Source organism: Apaloderma vittatum, unplaced genomic scaffold (genome assembly GCF_000703405.1).
Source record: "Apaloderma vittatum isolate BGI_N311 unplaced genomic scaffold, ASM70340v1 scaffold13270, whole genome shotgun sequence".
Lineage (NCBI taxonomy): Eukaryota > Metazoa > Chordata > Aves > Trogoniformes > Trogonidae > Apaloderma > Apaloderma vittatum.
The window spans coordinates 196-18,721 of NW_009696254.1; the positions used below are offsets into that span (position 1 = coordinate 196).

General features: G+C 43.6%; 1 protein-coding gene across 1 annotated transcript in view; it reads left to right on the forward strand.

Moving 5' to 3' along the window:
* Positions 1-933: 933 nt before the first annotated feature.
* Positions 934-18,526, forward strand: part of GNA13 (guanine nucleotide binding protein (G protein), alpha 13) — a gene marked incomplete at its 5' end in the record, with an annotated part of 21,085 nt that continues 3,492 nt past the window's right edge. Inside the window, 2 exons of the mRNA XM_009874120.1 lie at positions 934-1,196; positions 16,991-17,041. Of these exons, the coding sequence (XP_009872422.1) occupies positions 934-1,196; positions 16,991-17,041 (314 nt within the window). The remainder of the gene's footprint in view (positions 1,197-16,990; positions 17,042-18,526) is intronic.

Below are 18,526 nucleotides of genomic sequence, written 5' to 3' on the forward strand. Positions count from 1 at the left end.
ATAGCAAGGCAGCGGAAATCACAAGTGTTCATGTTCACCAGGTTATAGTTTATTATTAACGTAAGCTGCTTCCTACCCTGTGAAAGTACACCTGGAGGAACTGCAGATCGCTTCAGGAGGCTGCTCTCCTGCAGCCGTTGCTTTTGACAGGTAGAAAAGTCATGGAAAGGGAAAGAAGCTTCAAAAACCACTTTGACCTTGAACAAATAGGTTATTGTACAGTCATTTGTTCCTAAATCTTAATTTCCTTTTACATCCCGCCATGCCTTTGCAGTTACTTACTCTTTCTGGAATATTCTTTTTCATCAATAAATGTAGTACTAAAATTCTGATCAGTATGAACGCAGTGGGGGTTTTTTTTAAAGTCCTTTATAAGAGGAGTTTAAAATACTCTGTTCCTCCTACAGAATAGTTACCAAAAGAACAACAGAAAAAAGTGTGGGAAAGTCTTTGGGTGATACAACTCCTTCTGAACTTAAGCAGTAAAAATATACTTTTTAGAAAGTGCTGTGATTTTAGTAAACGTTGTCGTCATATCTCTGGAAATATTAAAGGTGGTGATAACACTCTACAATTTAGTATAACTGGATACCAAGTTCATAAGAATACCGAGACCAGGGAGCCTTGAAATGAGCTGTCAGATGGTTTAACATACTCTGAAGTAAGCGTTTAAACATACTTAATTTGTCTTGTGTTTATGCCAAGAGCTAAACTTGTCCCGTGGGTATGACAGTGTTGATTGTGGCCGTGTGTTTCAGATAGCAGTTATCTGGGATTTGATGTTACCTGAAAATATAGTGCTTTGAGTCAGTTTTTGAGACACTTTGCGATTTCCTACCGGGTATGCAGTCCTGCTGAGCTTTCACTGCACAGAGTGGGTGCATTGTTGGAACCTTTGCAGATTTGCAGGCCAGTGAAACAGTAGACGCTGAGAACCTCTAATTGCGACGCTCTCTCGTGTTGTTAAAGGTGTGAGAGTCCTCGTAGATGCCAGAGAGAAACTCCATATCCCTTGGGGAGATCCTGCGAACCAGAGTAACGGCGATACGATGATGGCTTTTGACACTCGCTCGGTCGCGGTGGTGCAAGGCATGGTGGAGACGGCGGTTTTTCTGCAGTACCTGCCAGCCATCAGAGCTCTCTGGGCGGACAGCGGCATCCAGCACGCGTACGACAGGCGCAGAGAGTTCCAGCTGGTAAGATCTGTGTTTCAGTGGTTTTAATTGAGGGCGGACGGTCGTATGATTCTTGTTCCTGCGTCGCTTGCCCCATGAAACGCCGATCGAGCGGGTCTCCTTCTGGATCTTGAGCATTTTTTAATGGTAGACTGTTACGCTGTGCTATTGCAAACAGATGCGTTCAGCTCCTTCCTCCCACCTGTTTTTGGAAACAAGAGTAACAAAGAGCTTATGACATAATTGTCCTCATTTCATATGTGAGAAAGCTGAGGTATAGAGGGCTTTTATGTTTTGTAACAAAGCTAGTACCTGTGTAGTGTTTTTACCATACGATTATTTCCACCCCTTGTTAAGTATTGCATTAACGTTTAAAAAACAACCAAAAAAGAATTTGCAGTAAAGGACGACTCAATAGTAATGTGATTTTTTTCAAGGAAAGATATGCATGGGTTAATGAGAAGAATTTAAAAACCACTCCCTTCTCTATTCCAATTTGAGCAATCTAGCAAACATTCCCTGTGTATACTTCCTGTTTAATTTGAATGTCTGTGTTAATACTCATGTAATGAGATTTTTGTTATATTGAAGTTCTCAGCTGAAGATGGAGTATACAATTCAGTAGTGGGGTTGGAAAGGAAAAAGAAACATCTTAATTCTTGAGCTGGAACTTTTAACTGTCTGTGACAGCTGAAATTCCTTCACTCCGTTTCCCTGCAAATGTTGCAGAAGGAAATGAATTTAAGTTAAATTTGCTGTTTGTTGGTTCATAGACCAGTGGTGTAGGGGTTTTGTGGGGGTGGGGGTTGAGAACCTTAAAATAGATTAAATCTGTTCTCGTAGGTCTCTTAAACCTAAGTGGCTTTGTGTTTTTATGTCTTAAAAATAACCTTTGTGTTAGTGTGAGTCTGAACAATAGCTGATGATGTCTCCCGTTGAGCTATTATGAAGGGTTGTGTAATCGTACTCTGACTTAAATAGGTTGTGTAAATACTCTATAAATATGTATTGCCCTGCTCATGGCATGTCTCGTAGAGGTTGCAGGATGGGCAGGTGCTCGAGCAGCCTCTCGCCTGCCCAGCCTGGTTCTGAGCTGTGTAAGGTTCTGACAAGACCCGTTGCTCCCTGCATTTTGCCTTCGGAGGGATCCTAAACGGGTCATTGCTCTGCTGTGGCCAAGATCGTCTTCTGGCGCAGCTGTGACTCTGCTGGATTGATCTGTTTGCAGCTCTGTTAAATCAAATTGTTTTGCCTTTGATTGGGCGTGTTTAGTGACTGCAGGCTAAGCAGCGAAGGAAAAGGGAGCTGTTACTGTTCTGTCATCTTGAGTCTCTGAGAAGTAGGTTCTTTCCATAACTGAAGCATGTGCAGAGTTTCACTTTGAGTAGGATTTGAAGAATGTGTTCTTCAGAATCCAACAGTAAAAAAGACTATTGCTTTCTTTTGGAAATCCCTAAATCTGTATAATGTCTGCAAAAAAATAGATGGGTTATGTCGTGTCTTAGGCAGAATTCAAGAATATTTTTTTAAGTGCTCTTAAGAGTGGAGTACTGTCCTGATACTGTTTTTTTTTTGAAAGTAACTGCTTTATTTATACTTACATCGCTTTATTTCCTAAATCCTTTCAGTATCTCAGCCCAACATATTTATGCCAAGTTATAAACATTAAAAAAAAAGCTGAATGATGTCATTGTATTGAATGCAAGCGGTACGATCGGTGCTGGCCAAGCGTGAAGCCTCGGTTTTACACCAATAAGCTACCAGCTTAAGTTGTGACAGAGCTCCATGTGGGCGGCAGAACGGCGGAAAAAACTCCTGAAAGCGGCCCGTGGCTTTGCTGTACCTGCTGACGGGCTTTGTAGAAGAGTGTCTGGAGAGTTTAGATGGGTGTCGTAGTCTGGAAGGAAGACACAAATGGTGAAGGAAGGAGGGAGAGGCGCACCCGAGTCAGGAGACAGGGCAGGGGGAAGTTGGAAGAGACGCAGGCAGCTCGGCCGTGTCAAGTAAGGGTTCAAGACTGTCAATTGTTAGCGTTGTAGAAGGGGGAGTAAGAGAAAAAATACTGTTCTGCTTCCAGCTCAACTGCTTGTGGTGAAAAAATGTAATGAGAGGAGAGATACCTGCAGTCATTAGATCAGTAGCAGAGAGGGAAAAGTGGCAGGAAAAAAAGTGTCAAATGGTGGAACCGAGTGTGGTAGAAGAGAATTGCTTGGCTGTACATTACTCTTAACTTCTTTTCAGTGTTTGAGTTTTGGTTTTTTCACTGGACCGAGTTTGACACTGCACAGAAAAATATGGTTCCTATTAAAGAGCACAGGCAGGGATGTTGGGAAAGTGTTGTTGGGAATAGGGCACTTTGGGGCAAAAGTAGAAATGAGCAAATGAAGAACAGCGCAGTGATGCATGACAAGTGAAAAACGTCACAATTCATCTAGAAATTCTGGAGGAAAGGAAGCACGAGTGGGTAGTGCTAGAAGCCTTTTGTAGCTTGGGCAGATAGGGCATGCGGAGCAAGAGGGTGTAAGGTTAGCGTTTCTGCAAGGGTGTGCCTAGAACTTCAAGATACTCGTGCGTTTGTTGAGAGATCATCAAGCTGTTCTTGCTTTTTCTTGTTCTCCATCATCTTTCACTTAGAATGACAGAGGTGATGCTAGGAGCCTAAAGAAGCAACATAATCTTTTTATAGCAGTGTGAGAAGGGGAAAAAACCAGAACTTGGGTGTCTTTTAATGGAATTGGAAATCAGCATTTCCATGCTGAGTTCATTGGAGTGTCCTTCCTCATTTTGTTAACTTAAGTGGTCATGGGGATCGGCAATATGATTTATTTTCCTTGGTATAAAAATAGTGGCCTTCTGGCGGCTGACAGCAGCATTCATGAAAACTCGTTGGCTCACGCTCGTGTGGTGCGTTAGAACTGGAAGGAGCTAATTGCAGCTTACTGCAGTGTGTGCCACTTCAGAACTGCTCGGGTGGTTAATACTACAGTCCCTCAAATTTTGTTACAAACTGAAGTCATTCAAGCGATAGTTCCACTAACACGGTTAACGAAAGACTGTTTTGGCTCTGTCGCTTAGTTCCTGTACGGTACAGCTGAGGTTCTGGTCATCCTCGAGCTTCCACTCGTTCATCTGCCCGGCTGATTTCTCCTGCGGCCTCTCACCAGCTGGCTCACAGGGGTGAGTTACAGAGTCAGGCAGACCCAGCCTAATGCTTTCTGACATCTAATAAACACTCTGGATTTCCAGTAAAAAAAATCTCCTGAAATGATTTGGAGAAACATACCCATTAGCTTAAACCGACAGCGCACCGACCCATGTAACTGGCTGTTTCTTAGCATTCGTGGGTTTGCTCGTGAGCCGTTGGGTTAGGGGACTGGGAAGGTTGCTCTTCCCGCAGGGATTTACCGTGAGGCGCTGGCAGCTGAGAAGCGGCTGGTGCTGGTGCTGCCCGTTCAGTAACTCTGGGGACAGCACTTCTGAGCACAAGGACCGTTGCACGCCGCCTCTCACCTCAGTGCGTTTGCTGTGGATTTCTTGAATTTGCTGCGAGAGTCATTAGCGGAGAAGTGTTTCTAAGTAGTCTCCAAGCGTCTCCTAGTTCTCTGAGAATGGAGAAGTGGGATGAGAGCCGAGTTGCTCAGATGCATAATAAGTTTTGAACCTGTTAAAGGTTTGGTTTTGTTACAGATCACTTTTTGGGTGGGTTTGGAGGTTTGCTACTAGCGATTGTTGATTTGCAGATAGAGCACTTTTTGCCCTACTTGCAAATTACACCGAATCCTGTTCTGTGTTTGTTTCTTTCATGCCGCAAACCTGCAGTGCGCAGGGGCGGTGGTGACACTTTATTCTGTCCCTGTTTGCATAGAGCTGCAGACCCAGGCGATACAGTAGGGATGGTAGGATGTGCATTTACCTCGGGATCCTGTTTACTTCTGTGACATGTCTGCGAGCGCTAGATCAGATTATAGAAGACAGGAAAAGGCGTGTTCAGCTTGAAGTTCTACTGCTGGTTTTGCTGCAGCGTCTCTCTGGCATTTTTCTGTTGCAGGGTAGTAGTTTTGAGGAGTGTTGTTCAGTTTGGTGGAAGATTTTATATTTTATCTTCTAATTGGGCTTTTCTGGGTTCTGTCTCTGAATATTGGTGGGGCTGCTCTGCGCACAAGGACATTAAATTAGTTTTACTGCAAATAATCAGTCCTCAAATGGCTACAGCAAACTGCTAGCAAAATGTAGCACCCTTTCAGGTGCGTAGGCAACACGTCCTTGAAATGTGCTTGATTTTAGAGCAACAACCCTGCGGAGGTTGGATATGTTTGAAACCAGACTAGGTTGCTGGATGTCGAGGTCTCTCTCAAGCATGGATGCCTGTCTTACGAAACAGTTGTGAGCTCAGAACCTCACTGTCTCGCTGAAGTCACAAGCACAGAACCTGGAAAAAAAGATTATCTTATCTGTTATTCATTGAGGGTGTCTGCGCCATATTTATGACACCGAATTTCGGAAACCTTTCAGCAGCTGGTACCCTCTATAATGTGTTGATATTTCTGTAAACATGTGCATTAACTGTCTGGGCACTTAGTCATGTAATTCAGAGTTACTTTATTGAAGTACAATGTTGTAATTATACTGAATATTGCTGCTTTTTTTTAATGAGGAAAAAAAAAAAGCTGCTGCTTTGCATATAGTGTTGAAATATGAAAAATTCCCTAATCAATAGGTCTGCCCAACGTCACATCCCAGGATGGCACATGTACAGTGAGCCTGACTCCTTAAAGCCCTTGGAAAGGTCAGAGCTGCTTGCCAGCTTTTGGTCTATGTGGGAAAGATTTGTCAAAGATTGCTGGTATAACTGTGGACGGAAAAATCCTTCACAAGTTTATACTTAAAAACGAGTCATGAAATGAGTTCTTGAGGATTTGCTGGTTTTCCTGCCCCGGTGACAAGAAATGCTGGCTTGGAGTTTGTATTAGTAAGGCTCCATACAGGGATTAACACTAGAGTCAAACAATAAGGAGGCTTGAGTTTCCTTATTCTTGGTTTGTGGCCAGAAACCCATCAGTGGGTATCCTGGTGCTTCGGTAATGGGGGTTGGCTGCAATATTATAACTGAGCTGAGTGATCTGCAGGTGATTTTAACACTATAATTTAACACTAAGTGCCCCTTGTTATCGTTTTCCAAATTGGGATTAGGATTTCTGTTTCAGCCTCTGTGAGTTATGTGCCTGGAAAGGCTGTTTCTGGTGCTGCCTTCTTCCCTCTCCACCCTTCTTCCTTTCTTGCCTGCTGGCTTCTTGCTGGCAGTAAAATACTGAAGTGTTTGGCGAGGAGCGGTCCTGTATTGCTAATGATGTTGTAGCGCGGGCTGCTCTGGCTTCACTGAAGTACACCTTGGCCATATTTTTTCCTGAATGTTACTCTTTCTTTGTTATGTTTTTCTTCTCTTACTACTAATTTTATGCACCGGTGTGGCTCTGGCTTGAGAGGTGTTTCAGTGGGAGCCGTTTTGATGTGGACGTGTTATCCGAGCACACACATGAGAGAGAGAGATGCGTGACGAGTTGTCGTCCAACCAAGAATGTTGCAACTTTTTGGAGTCTTAGAGCTGTAGGTAGTTTGTACAAGTGTATCTTTTCTGCGCTGTTTCGGTGCACCTTCTGAGGGTGGGATTCCTGTTTCAAACTCAGTCTGAGTATCTGTGGGGACCCACTGCTTTTCACATGCAGATTTCCACAGTGCGGTGTGGGAACAGAGCAGAGTGTTTTTACACACGCTCTGTCTTGAACACGCTGTGTTGTGTTGATAATCGTGTGCCTTATTAGTTTCCTAAACATTTTGTTGCAAGAGACTAAAAGGTGACCTACTTCTTGGCAAAAAATTGGGGTTTCTGTAACCGAGCCTTGATTAAAAAAAGGTACAATACAAGTGCTTTTCTGAATATGCTGTGCGTGCCAACAAACTTTAAAGGCTTCAGAGACTTTCTCGGCCTTTCACACATCCTGAATGCACAAACCTGTTTTCAGCAAATCCTTTTAAATCAGTGCAAATGTGTTAGATGAGCTTTCGCTGCTTCTGCTGCTGACGGGTAACGCGAGACCTTGGGACAAACATTCCGTCAGAGCCCGTTTCCTTGCTGCAAAGTGCTGCGTGTTGGGACCTGTGGAACCATCTCTTTAGGTTACTTAAATGTAGCAATGGCCACACCATTCTCTGTCCGGTTAGAAATGATTTGCTAAATACGAGCCCGATTTACCCTACAAGGTGCCAGTATCCGTAGCTGTCAGCAAGTCTCCGTGCTGACAAAACATGTGGTGTTAATGCAGCTGTGATCTTCCATCTCCATAGGTGAAAGTAATTTTGCACCTGAGGCAATGAAGACAGAGTGATCTTTTTCATATGTAAATGTGGGATCATTTGGGATTAGTGTGCGATGCCAGGGGCACTTGGTTTGGGCTGCTGTTCCCTGATGGGAGTTTACTGTAAGGAGACTTCAGCCTTAGAAGCTGGCAAGTCCGCTCTCACCAAGCACCTGCTACCCTCAGGTTGTCCTGGGACAACTGTTTTGGCTGTCTTTATTGACCTAAACTTCAGTTAGTGGTAAATGCTATTTATAACCTCTGAGCTCATGCTGTACCTCTTAGGCAGAACTAGCAAAGTAGTAGGAAACTTTAGCTTGTAGCCAAGGAAGTTGCTTAAGAAAATGTGAGAAAATGCAAGTGCAGCTGATGTTGCTACGTAAAAAAAGCAACAGAATAACTGTAAAAGCGTGTCACATAGTGAGGTAATCTCCGTGTCAGCATTGTATCTTCTGGCACTTTGTCTGTAAGTATGGAAATTTATCGTAAATCAGTTGAGAAATTGAGAAGGCTCCAAGCCTGCTCTTCTGCAGAACAGCGAGCTGTGTCGCTGACCGAGTCGCCCCGATACCCAGTGGTAACTTGGGTTGCTCTGGAATAGGAAACCTTTGTTTGTATCTTAAAGGTGGCTGAATGGAGTGTAGAGCACAGTGTTAGTTAGCTCAGGGGCCTCAAACAAGGGATGTATTTAATTCAAATAAAAATGTCTGAATAATCCAGGAAGATTAATCCTTATCCTCTGCAACCAAAGTAGTTTGACAGGTCAAATTTGAACAGTGAATGAAGAAATGTTTAAGACTGCATCAGCAGCTAGAGAAGATCCTAAATTGTTTCTGGTATCTTCTCCACTTGTGTGTCTGCATTAGCAATAAACATCAGGTAATACAGCTGGAAGAGCTGAGGAATTCTAAATATATAAACCACCCTGAATTCTTTATCATCACAGTAACTGACAACTTCCAACTATTTCCGAGAAGAAAATTTTTGAACCATTAATAGGCAGTGAGCACTTAATTCACTTTCCCGTGCTGCACTTTCTCTGTTCTGGACCTCGGTGCCTTAAATGCTTTCACACTACTTTTGTAGTCTCCTTCGTTAAAACAAGCGGAGTCTCACGCTCCTTTTCACTGACACAACCAAGGGACTGAAAACACGCAGATTCTTTTTATGGATAAGAGGTGCAGGAATTTGTGCAATCACATAGGAGGTTCTGGGTGTTTTTCCTTTGCTTAATGATGCCTGAGAAATCAAGTTAAGCAAACGGGCGGGTGCCTCGGCAGGCTGCCTGCGAGCTCCTCTCCCTGGGCACGTGATGGTATTGGATCACCCGCTGGTGACCAAGTCAAGAGGATGCAGAATTTCCAGGGCGAGGAAACACAGTGCACTGACACCATCTGTAATTCAAAATATCTACAAAAAATAGCATGTAAAAAAAAAAACCAAACCCAGCAAACATCAGTGACGGGTGATCTCCCAACATTTTACATGTGCGTGGCGTTGGGACCTTGAACAGTTTTCGCTAGCTAACAGTTATATAGTTATTCTAGTAATTAATTTCTAGTTTCCCTATTTTTAGTTGATTTCTAGTATGAAATTCTACGCATGGTGTGAAGTGTTTGCAGCCGCTTGGCAATTGCTGTTCTTCAGGGGGTCTTGTGTACTTTGCAGTTATTTTGAGGGCTTTAGACACAGCCTTTACTGATTTTTAAAAACAGAACCATTCATCTACTGATGCACGTAGCTCTTTCACAAGAATTAGTAAATTATCAATTAATCTGGTCAGATAGTTTGTGACAAGAGCTGATACACGAGCACGTCACTGCAGTCAGAAATACCAGAACTTAATTGAAATGCATTCTGGTAATTGAGGCAGAGGAAGGAACTAAAAAGCATTTGGTCATCTGCATTTCTCATGAGGAAATAGGAACCAAATGTACGTGAAAACTGAATCCAAGGGATGTTTCAGTGCGTGCATTGCCGTCCCGTTCAGGGTTCTGCTTTTGAAAGGTTGTGATTTAGCTTACAGTCTATGCAAAAAGGGGCTTTTCAAGCATCTTAAAGTTCAATACAGCCAGTTTTAGTGTTGATACGCTTCCACATGCCAAATATTTGTCATGGGTTTGGGAACCTTTGCCAGAATTGTACAACTTGGAAGCAAGTAAAGTTCTACATGATGGATGGCAGATTTGCAGACTCACTCCTGCCTCGGCGTTAGATTAGAGGCACTTTGAGTTGCAAACACATGAAGTCATGGAGCCAGTGGGTCAGTGCACTGAGAGAAGAGCAAATGTTTACAGTCTGGTTCCAGTCCATTTTGTGTGCAAAACTGCTGAAGTTTATATAGATGCTTCCCAGGGTGTAAATAGTAATTGGGAGGTGGCTGTTTTGTCCTGGTCAGTGCTTGTTTTCATAGGACTTCCAGCTCTGTTTGTGTGTCATGACTTGGATGGTTTTGTCAATGAATTTGGAAAATCTTTTGCAAAATGTTGATGTTTTTCCTCAACCAAACTTTCTGGAAGAGAGGTTTGAATTGTAGATACTTACTGAGGGAGAAAGTAAAAAGATCTTTGAAGAAAGTGCAACTGGTCTCATGGACAGCATGTCCTCATTTGGTTTCGTGGATTAATTTCCGTTGTGACAAACAGAACATTTCTTCATTAGACTGTCTGATTCTGTCTGTATTGTGTCCCATATACCATTTATTGCTTTTTTTTAACCTGACTCTGGTCTCTATAAGGGGCTGCAGTAGACTTGAGTTTGCTTCCGATTTGGATCCTAAGCAAAATGATTCACTGAGATAAATGATGTGTGTTCCACAATTAAAAAAAAAAACTCAGCAGACTTTTGGGTTTTACTCTTGAGTGATAGAAATGGAATATCACTTCATACAACTCAAAGCGATGCAGTTTCTCAAAATTCTCAGCTGTCGATAGAATTTGGCACATGCTGGTTTCCAAGTACTCTTTCAGAATTAGTTAGAAATATGATAACAGAGTGTCTGGTGTGGAAAAAAATGTAATTCTCTAGGCTTTAAGGGAATGCTGTTTCATGCCTAAAAACCATCGTAAATTTTTGTATTTTTAAGCAACTTTTCTTAAGAGTCTGGCAATTACATCCCTTTTTTTGGGAGAAGGGAGGAATACCCAGCTAAGAAAAATGAAATTGGATTTCTTGCCTCTTAGGAAGGTAACTCAGAACTGGAACAGTTTGCTCTGTGGTATATTAGTGTGGGGATTCCCTTCTTGGAGCTTGATCGCGTCTTCAGCTGGTTAATGGGGATGGTGTGTTACACGTGAAACCGCGGCAACGCTCTGCCGACGGGACAAAATCCGAGCCTGGGTTGTGTGAATGAGGCGCTTTGAAGGATGGTGTAAAACGGAGAAACAGCTGATACTGGAGCCTCATTTGGAGTGTTTGGTTCTCGACCGACTTGGCATGGTTTGGCTTATCCCCCCTGTTCCCAGCGTGGCTGTTGGGTTTGGCAGCGGGAGCCGATGCTCCGGGTACCCGTCAGTTCGCAGATGCTGCTGAGTAGTTGCAGTTGCAAGAGCTCAGGTTGACATGTTCAGCCTTCCTCCGTTTGTTATCCACATTTTGAGAATTTTGGATTAATTGGATTACACTGTAAATAGGGGATAATAGATTAAAGGGATATTATTGGGTTAAAACCCTTCTTAAACCCCTTCACCTTTCTTTGTTAATGCCATTATGCAAGGTAAAATGTCAGTCATGAAATAAACTTAGCGTGACTCCTCCCTTTCTCGATGCTCTTGTAGCTTCATGCTGTTGAGCACGCTCCCTCCACCCAATGGGATCCAGCTGTTCCGAATACGTATTCTGCTCCGCTACCGCAAAGTTTGACACAGGATTACTGCTGTGAGTCAGGACTTCGACCTTTCCTTTTTTTAGGATAGATAACTCGGGTTTTGTGACTGAGTGTGAGAGAGGTTTCACTTCAATGCCACGTGATACAGTAGTGATCGCTTGGAAAAAAATCAAATCCGAGTCAAGCTGCGCGCAGGAAGCGCTGAAATGAGGAACTAGGGTTGTGCTCTCGGAGGCGGGGTGAGCTGTGACGCGTTTGTGACGTGTGTTGGGGGAGAGCAGCGTTATTTTGTACTCGTGTGAGCAAACGTGGCCTGTGTCTGAAGCTCTCCAATCCTGCGACAAAGTGCCGATGGATCCCAACGTACTTGCATTTTATCCAAAGATTAAAAAATGGGGAGAATGGATTTTAAATGACTATTGAAACAGGTGAGTTGGAGAGAAAGAAGCTCAGAGGTCCCGAAATGTCTGATCCTGACCTACAGTATTGGTGCTTCAGCATGAAGGCATCCCCTGGCCACGGGGCCGCTGCAAAGCAGCTCGTCCTCCCTTCTCTGGGAGGGCTTGGTTTAACACGAGCGCTCGGCTGCGGTAGTGTCCGTGTGGGCACAAAGGGGACTGCTCTCTTTCGGCGAGAGTGCCACCTGAGGCTGATTTTAATGCTGGTTTTAAACATAACTTTGGCCATAATTCACACTCAGAGCAGGGAAACGTACTTCTGTCGAGGAAACGTGTTTTGTGTTAGCGCACTCTTGAATATTTTGACGCCGACTTTCAGTTGGGTAAGTCAATATAGTTGCTTACCTCAACACTTTTCCCTAAATACCTTTAGCACCTTTACAATTACTTGTTGGGTTTGCTTACTCCCACAACGCTGGTAATAAAATTGCTGCTTGGACAGAGAGCACCGTATCACGTGTTAGAGAAGAGGAGTGGCAGCTGGGACACAAATTGTTTCTCCTCACCTTAGGAGATACCAAGCAAATTGCTGAATTGCTTCTATAAAACAGGGGAAGTATCTAATTTTTAAATTCAATTGCTTGAATGAACGAGTTATAGAGGTTTTTTCCTGTTCTCTTGACTGGGGCATGTCTGAAGGAGGACTCCTTGTTAGAATCCACTGGGAGGAGTGACCGGTGAGAGAAGTTAATTTGTAGAAACCTAAAAGCTGTGAATGAACCGAGGTTATTTTATTTACCGCCAGGTCTGAGGCCAGTGACAGAAACCAAACCGATTCCATGGCTTGACATAACACTTGATTCAACTTCTACTGGTCTATCATCAAGATAATTATGGATGGTTTGGGTTTTGTGTCAATGCATGCCAGCCTAAAAACATGGTAGATACCTGTTGTTCATCTAAACTTGACTTTTTAAAAAGCTTTTTCGTTGGTGGTTTTGTTCGTTTGTGCTTTTGTGGGTTTTTATGTAATAAAAAGGAAATCTTTGTTTCTCTTTTCCCAGAAATTTGAATAAAGTCAGGAAGAGAAGATGTTTGGTGGATCTTATAATTCTAATCTAGAGTTACTAAGTTTTATCTCCTATTCTCTTTAAATATCTGATTTCTATTTTCAGATACTTACTAAGTCTTGTCAGTTCAGTATGTTTCGCTGAACTTGCAGCCGAATGTAGATGGTTTGATAAATTGTGTGTTTCTTGCTTTAAACCTTGTTTAAAAGTCTTTTTGATGCTTTTTTTATCCTTTTTTTAAGTGAGGGCAGTTGGAATAAATGTAGTGTCTGTGTTCCCCTGGAACAGCTAAGAAGCCACTTGGCTGTGCTAAAGTTTCAGCAAATCATATTTAGATTGCTGACATTGTTTTCATGGAAACCAAAGAAATTGATGCCACTTCTGGGTTTAAAGGACGTGTTCATCTGTAGGGTGTTTCATGTAGTCTTTTTTTTTTTTTTCTTCCTTCATCCCCTCCCAAATATTTTTGTGATTACTTTTCTTTAAGCACTAACTAACATCTCAGACAGTAATTTTCCTTTGGGCCGTGGTTTGTTTCTGAAAGATAACCGATGTGGTTGCTCAGAAGAGCACACGAGCGGCTCCAATACACGACTGTGCTGCAGGTGAATGACCAGTACGTGCCGTTACCTCTGGAGCAAGTGCATTCCCTAAAACTTGAGATATTTCATGGTACAGGCCCAAGCGAAAGTGGTTAAAATGAATGCAGTGGTGTGAGGGAAGCTGCTGTTGTAACGTCAAGGACCGTGATAAGAACACCCTTTCGTCGTGGTTTCTTGTGAATCCCTTGTATGTTTGTGATGAAGTGACTTGGCTTGGCTTTCTTCAGTGGGGATCACAAGACTCCAGGAGGCACACAAGCTGTTTTGAATCAAACCTGTCTGAAAATGGAATACTTGACGGTTACAAATAAAGTTATTTAACAGGCAACTTCCTGTGGTTTACACGCGTTCCTGAATCAGGAGGAGGATGAAGGGCTGCAGCTGAGATGTGTGTACTCCCTCTGAGCACTAAAGGGCATTTCTGCCAGCAATCAAAGCCATCGCTTAAAATCCGATGTTGTGATACGATTTATATCAATACTCGATTAAAAGAGCAAAAGCACAGTTGCCTGACAGTGGAAGATCGTCGGAGCTGACATGTCGCTGTTCATTCTGTCGTGCTGGCGTGTGTCTGAAGTTTGGTTTACTGCAGCGTGTCGGTGTGCAAGTGAGAAATGGGCTCAGCCTGCCTTGGGCTCTGTCACCTCTGACGTGTGTCTGGGGCTGCGCTGCGAGCGCGGGAGCAGGAAGCCGACGGGGGACAGGCCGGGCTCGGCGCTGGGGTTCCTGCCGGCTGCACAGGTCACTGGTGACCTTCAGCCGCACTTCAGAACTGCTCAACTGTAAAAATGACTTTAAAGGATTTCACTTGAGTTTTTTTAAAAAGCAAAAGTTCACCTGTGACTAATTCTTGGCATCGCTGTAGGTTTATTTTTTCTGATTAGAGCTCTTAATTCATGTGCTCACACAACATGGGCGCAAAGATGTCGTGGAGCGCTACAGAACTTCTGAATGGGGGCAGATCCTGCAGTTTCTCAGTCTGCTCTTGATTTTGCCCTCAGTGTGGGCGCGTTGTGGCGTGACGGCAGCTCCTGGAGCGCTGCAGCAGGCGCGTGGCAGGGCTGGACGCGGTCAGCCGCGCTGGAGTTGGTGGGGCAGAGCGGGGAAGCCCGGCTTCTTTTTTTTACCTAGTCATCTCGGGTAAACCTGAGTTTACAGTTTGTCTGAAGGGAAATTTTAGAATGTGGCAACTGTCTGTTGAATACAGCCATTTAAATACAGCCACAGTCACGGATTTAGAGTGTTCAACGATTGAACAGCTTTTGTCCTTAAATACAGAGTTGAGTCGTGTTGGTGGCACTTGCTCGGTGTGTCCTGTTAGCTGTCTGAATAGATTTTCATGAGGGAAGAACCCAGTGACTGAACCAAGGATGTGGAGGAGGGAAACTGGTACGTCACTGCTTCGTTAGCTGTGTTATACTTGTAACCAGTTCCTTTTATAGCTGAACCTCTTGGGTTTCGGAACGGCCACCTTGGCCGTTGCCTGCCCTTGCCTTTGGTATGGGACAGCCCAGAACGCCGAGCGGCCTCCTCTGCTCCCTGGCAGTTCCTGAGCTGTGGGACGTGTGGCTCTGGAGCGTTGCCGTTGCTGCAGGACGATGTGTCTTGCATTTGTGTTTTCAGGAAATCCCCGCTTTTGGGAAGCTGCTGCTGGGGGTGTTTTGTGACCTTTGCAGGCTGCGGCTTACGCGTCAGCTCCAGCTGCTCAGCCTGTAGCGGCGGGGGGGCGCGCCCCGGAGAGCTGGGAACTCCTGCGCTCCGGTCCTGCCGAGTTAATGCTGCTTTAGGGAGCAGTCATTGCCCTAAGTAGTATAAAAAAGAGCTGTCTAAGATTAAAATACGTGTACGCACGCACATACACGAGTAAATACCTTTACTTAATGAGTCTGAAATCTGGCTGATTTCTGTGTAGTCCTGTGGGCGCGGGGGGTTATCTCCTGCTAGGGCCTCCTACAGAAATTAAGTCTGACCTTAAACTTTATTTTGTCTTAATACTCAGCTACAGACAGTGGTTTTTAATACTTGGAAGGCCTGAATTCTGATCCTGTTACTCCTGCTTGAGAAGCTTAGTGGATTTGTGCATCAAGGTTGTGTGTTTTTATTTTCTGTGAAATAGGGATGCTCTTCCCCGTACACTTTCCTGCCAGGGCTGAGGCCAGAGTGGATTTCTGAAAAAAGGTGTAGGTGTGAAATACTGCTGCTGTTCAAGCAGTTGCTGCTGTGCTGCCAGACTTTAAAATAGTTAGTGTCGCTGCTGTGGTTTGTCACCTGAAAAGAAATTGCTGATGTTAAGCCAAGTAGAAGGTGAAGCAAAGCAGGAGAACTGCACTGGACTCCTGGCCTGTGGGTGTGCCGAGCACAAGGCATGTTTCAGCGAGAGTCCCGGTCTTGCCCAGTTACAAGGTGACGTTATTTACTTTACCCTACTTTCCTGCTGCCTGGATGACACACTTTAGTATTGAGGTTTGATATTCTTCCTAGATAAGTTTGAAGAGTTCAGCTGCAAGTGAGGGGAAGTCATTAGCAGGGTGATAACTCCTGCCCTTGCTCACTTGTCTGGCCTTGGATGCTTCTTGAATTTCTCATCGAGAAAATTCAGTTAGCATTCTTTCCACAGCGTGAGCACAGATGGATTCTTTTCTGTATTTACTATAAAGTAAATTAGTTACAGCTTGTTAATAGAGAGCTTTCAGAAAGAAGCATGTTTCTGCTTCTGTGATGCTGCTGAGAATCTTAAAAAGCCACTCCTTGCCTTTGCAGTAAGTGCAGTCTGTACATCTCCTGTTGCAAGCGACCTCGTGTTCAGCAGCATCCTTGGAAAGGTTCTTCCCTAATCCCAGCACCCTCATGGATTTCTGGAGGGTCGACTGTAGTTCAGGCTTGGAATAAAAAAATCTTCAGTTCCACATTACTGGAGGGATGAAAAACTGCAGTTACTGTTTGTAGGGACAGCGATGGCTTAAATCCAGAAGATAAGCTGCGTAGTAGCTGTGACGTGCAGTACGGCAGCGTGGAGAGCTCTTCGTTACTCCTCGAGTAAGGAGTTCTTGTTCAGCTTGGTCTCTGGTAGGAAACTTCAGTAAAATGCTTCATCTGTTGTGGTTTCTCATCTTCTGTTCTGTGAGTCGTTTGCTGTGCTCAGGGGAAGTACTGGTGTGAATGGGATCCTATGGCAGCGCCGCTGCAAATTCATTTATCTCTCGTGATCCCTGAACCTGAGGGTCTGTGTGTGAAGACTGTTCAAAGGGTTATAAGACTAGAATGTATCTTCTCATAATTAAGGTGTGGTTGCTGCATTGGTATTGCCTGTTGGTAACACTGTTGGATTTATTTAGCAATTCTAAACTTGGAAGGAATTTAACTATTATAAATGTGCATACTTATGCTTTTAATCGCCTAAAAATAAAATGTCAGTTGTGTTCTTGGGATAAGCTGCTTAAAAAATGATAGTTATTAAATCTTAGAACACTTAAATCTGGATTTCGGTAAATTAGCTGGACTTCAGAATGTAAACTATTGGGATCAACTGTGACACTTATTTAAATAACTGTCTGCTTTGTTTTTAGGGGGAATCTGTAAAGTATTTCTTGGACAACTTGGATAAACTTGGAGAACAAGTAAGTTCTTTTTCTTTTCAGTCTGGACTTTTAAATAGTCTTTTTGATCTCTGGGTTTTAACCAGATGAAATGTAATTAGCATCTGCTCAAATAACTTGAGTCTGTCTCATTATCTCGGCAGTTCATCACTGACATGTCAGAAACACAGAGCAATGCAAGGGCCAAGAGACTTTCTGGAAGTAAAACTTAGGTAGAAATTGAGCAAAAAAGCAAGTTAGAAATGCTTGTCCAGTTGGAAGACTGTTGAAGTAGCACTAATTAATATCCAAAAATGACTGTTTTGGGGTTTACATATTGAGTTAGGAACACTCAAATCAGCTTAAATCAGTGCGCGGGGCAGCGATACCTTTCTGTAGTACCTACTTTAAAATCAACTTACTGCAGAGTAAAATCTGTTTTCTTTGGGGGAGAAAAGCTGAAACTTCTGTAGAATGCTCTGCGCTAGAAATGCTGGTTACTGCCTGAACCATGGAGTTGTGTGCTGCTGCTCATTACTCGAGTAGTGCCGAAATGGCACGTGGAAATGCTGCCGTGACAGTGGGATGCTGGCTCGAACTCCCCGGAGCGACTGTTTCTCCATGGCCATTCCTAGCTGATGGCTAACAAGCCATGAAGGAATCCAAACCACTTCAACTGGGTCCTGTTACATCACGCTTCATTTCATCTGAACAGATAAAAAAGTAATTTTAAGCCGGACAATTTTTCCTGCTTTGAACTGTCATTTGTCTGACTAGAGCACTGGTGATCATCTTGCAGAATGTATCCGCTTCCCAGAGAGCAAGTTTGAGGACTCCAACACTCACTCTCTGGATTTTATTTGGTTTTGAGTTGCAAGGCAATGGGAGAGCTGCGCTCACTTGAATGAACCGCTAAACTTTCTGCTAATGGTGCATTTCTCATCGTCTTTGAATCCAGTGCCACTTGAAGATTTGGGGTTTTTCCCCACTCACATATTTGGACTCCTTTGGGTAAAGATTTTTGCAGCTTCTTTTCAAAGTTCTTCATTTAGAAACCTTGGGTCATTCTTTGATTAAAGTGTGAAACTTGGGAGTCACTAGAGGGGTTTTTTTTGTATTTTTGTATACATGTGCAGTTATTTTAGATCTGCTGTAGCTGTGGGAACGCTGAGCTCTGAATTACAGCTATTCCTCTTAAAATTAGCCCAAACAGTGCAGAAATACAGAGGGACTCTTCAAGATCTGCTGTCGCAGAAAACGTCAGATCTTTGTGGTAGCTAATTTTGTTACGGAGTGGAAAGACTTGATAGATTCTTCTGGTTTATTCTTATCTATATGGAAGATTTTTCTAATGATTATTTGCCCAGACTGCATCCATATAAGTGTTTTACTGTTCTTATTTATCTGATACAACGGGGCTGGCCTGCAACTAAATTGCTTATGAAGGAGATAGACCCGCGATTCGTGTGCCTCTTGCCGAAGGGAGCTCATGTGCCTCTTTGCCAAGAGCGAGCTGATAACAGCGTG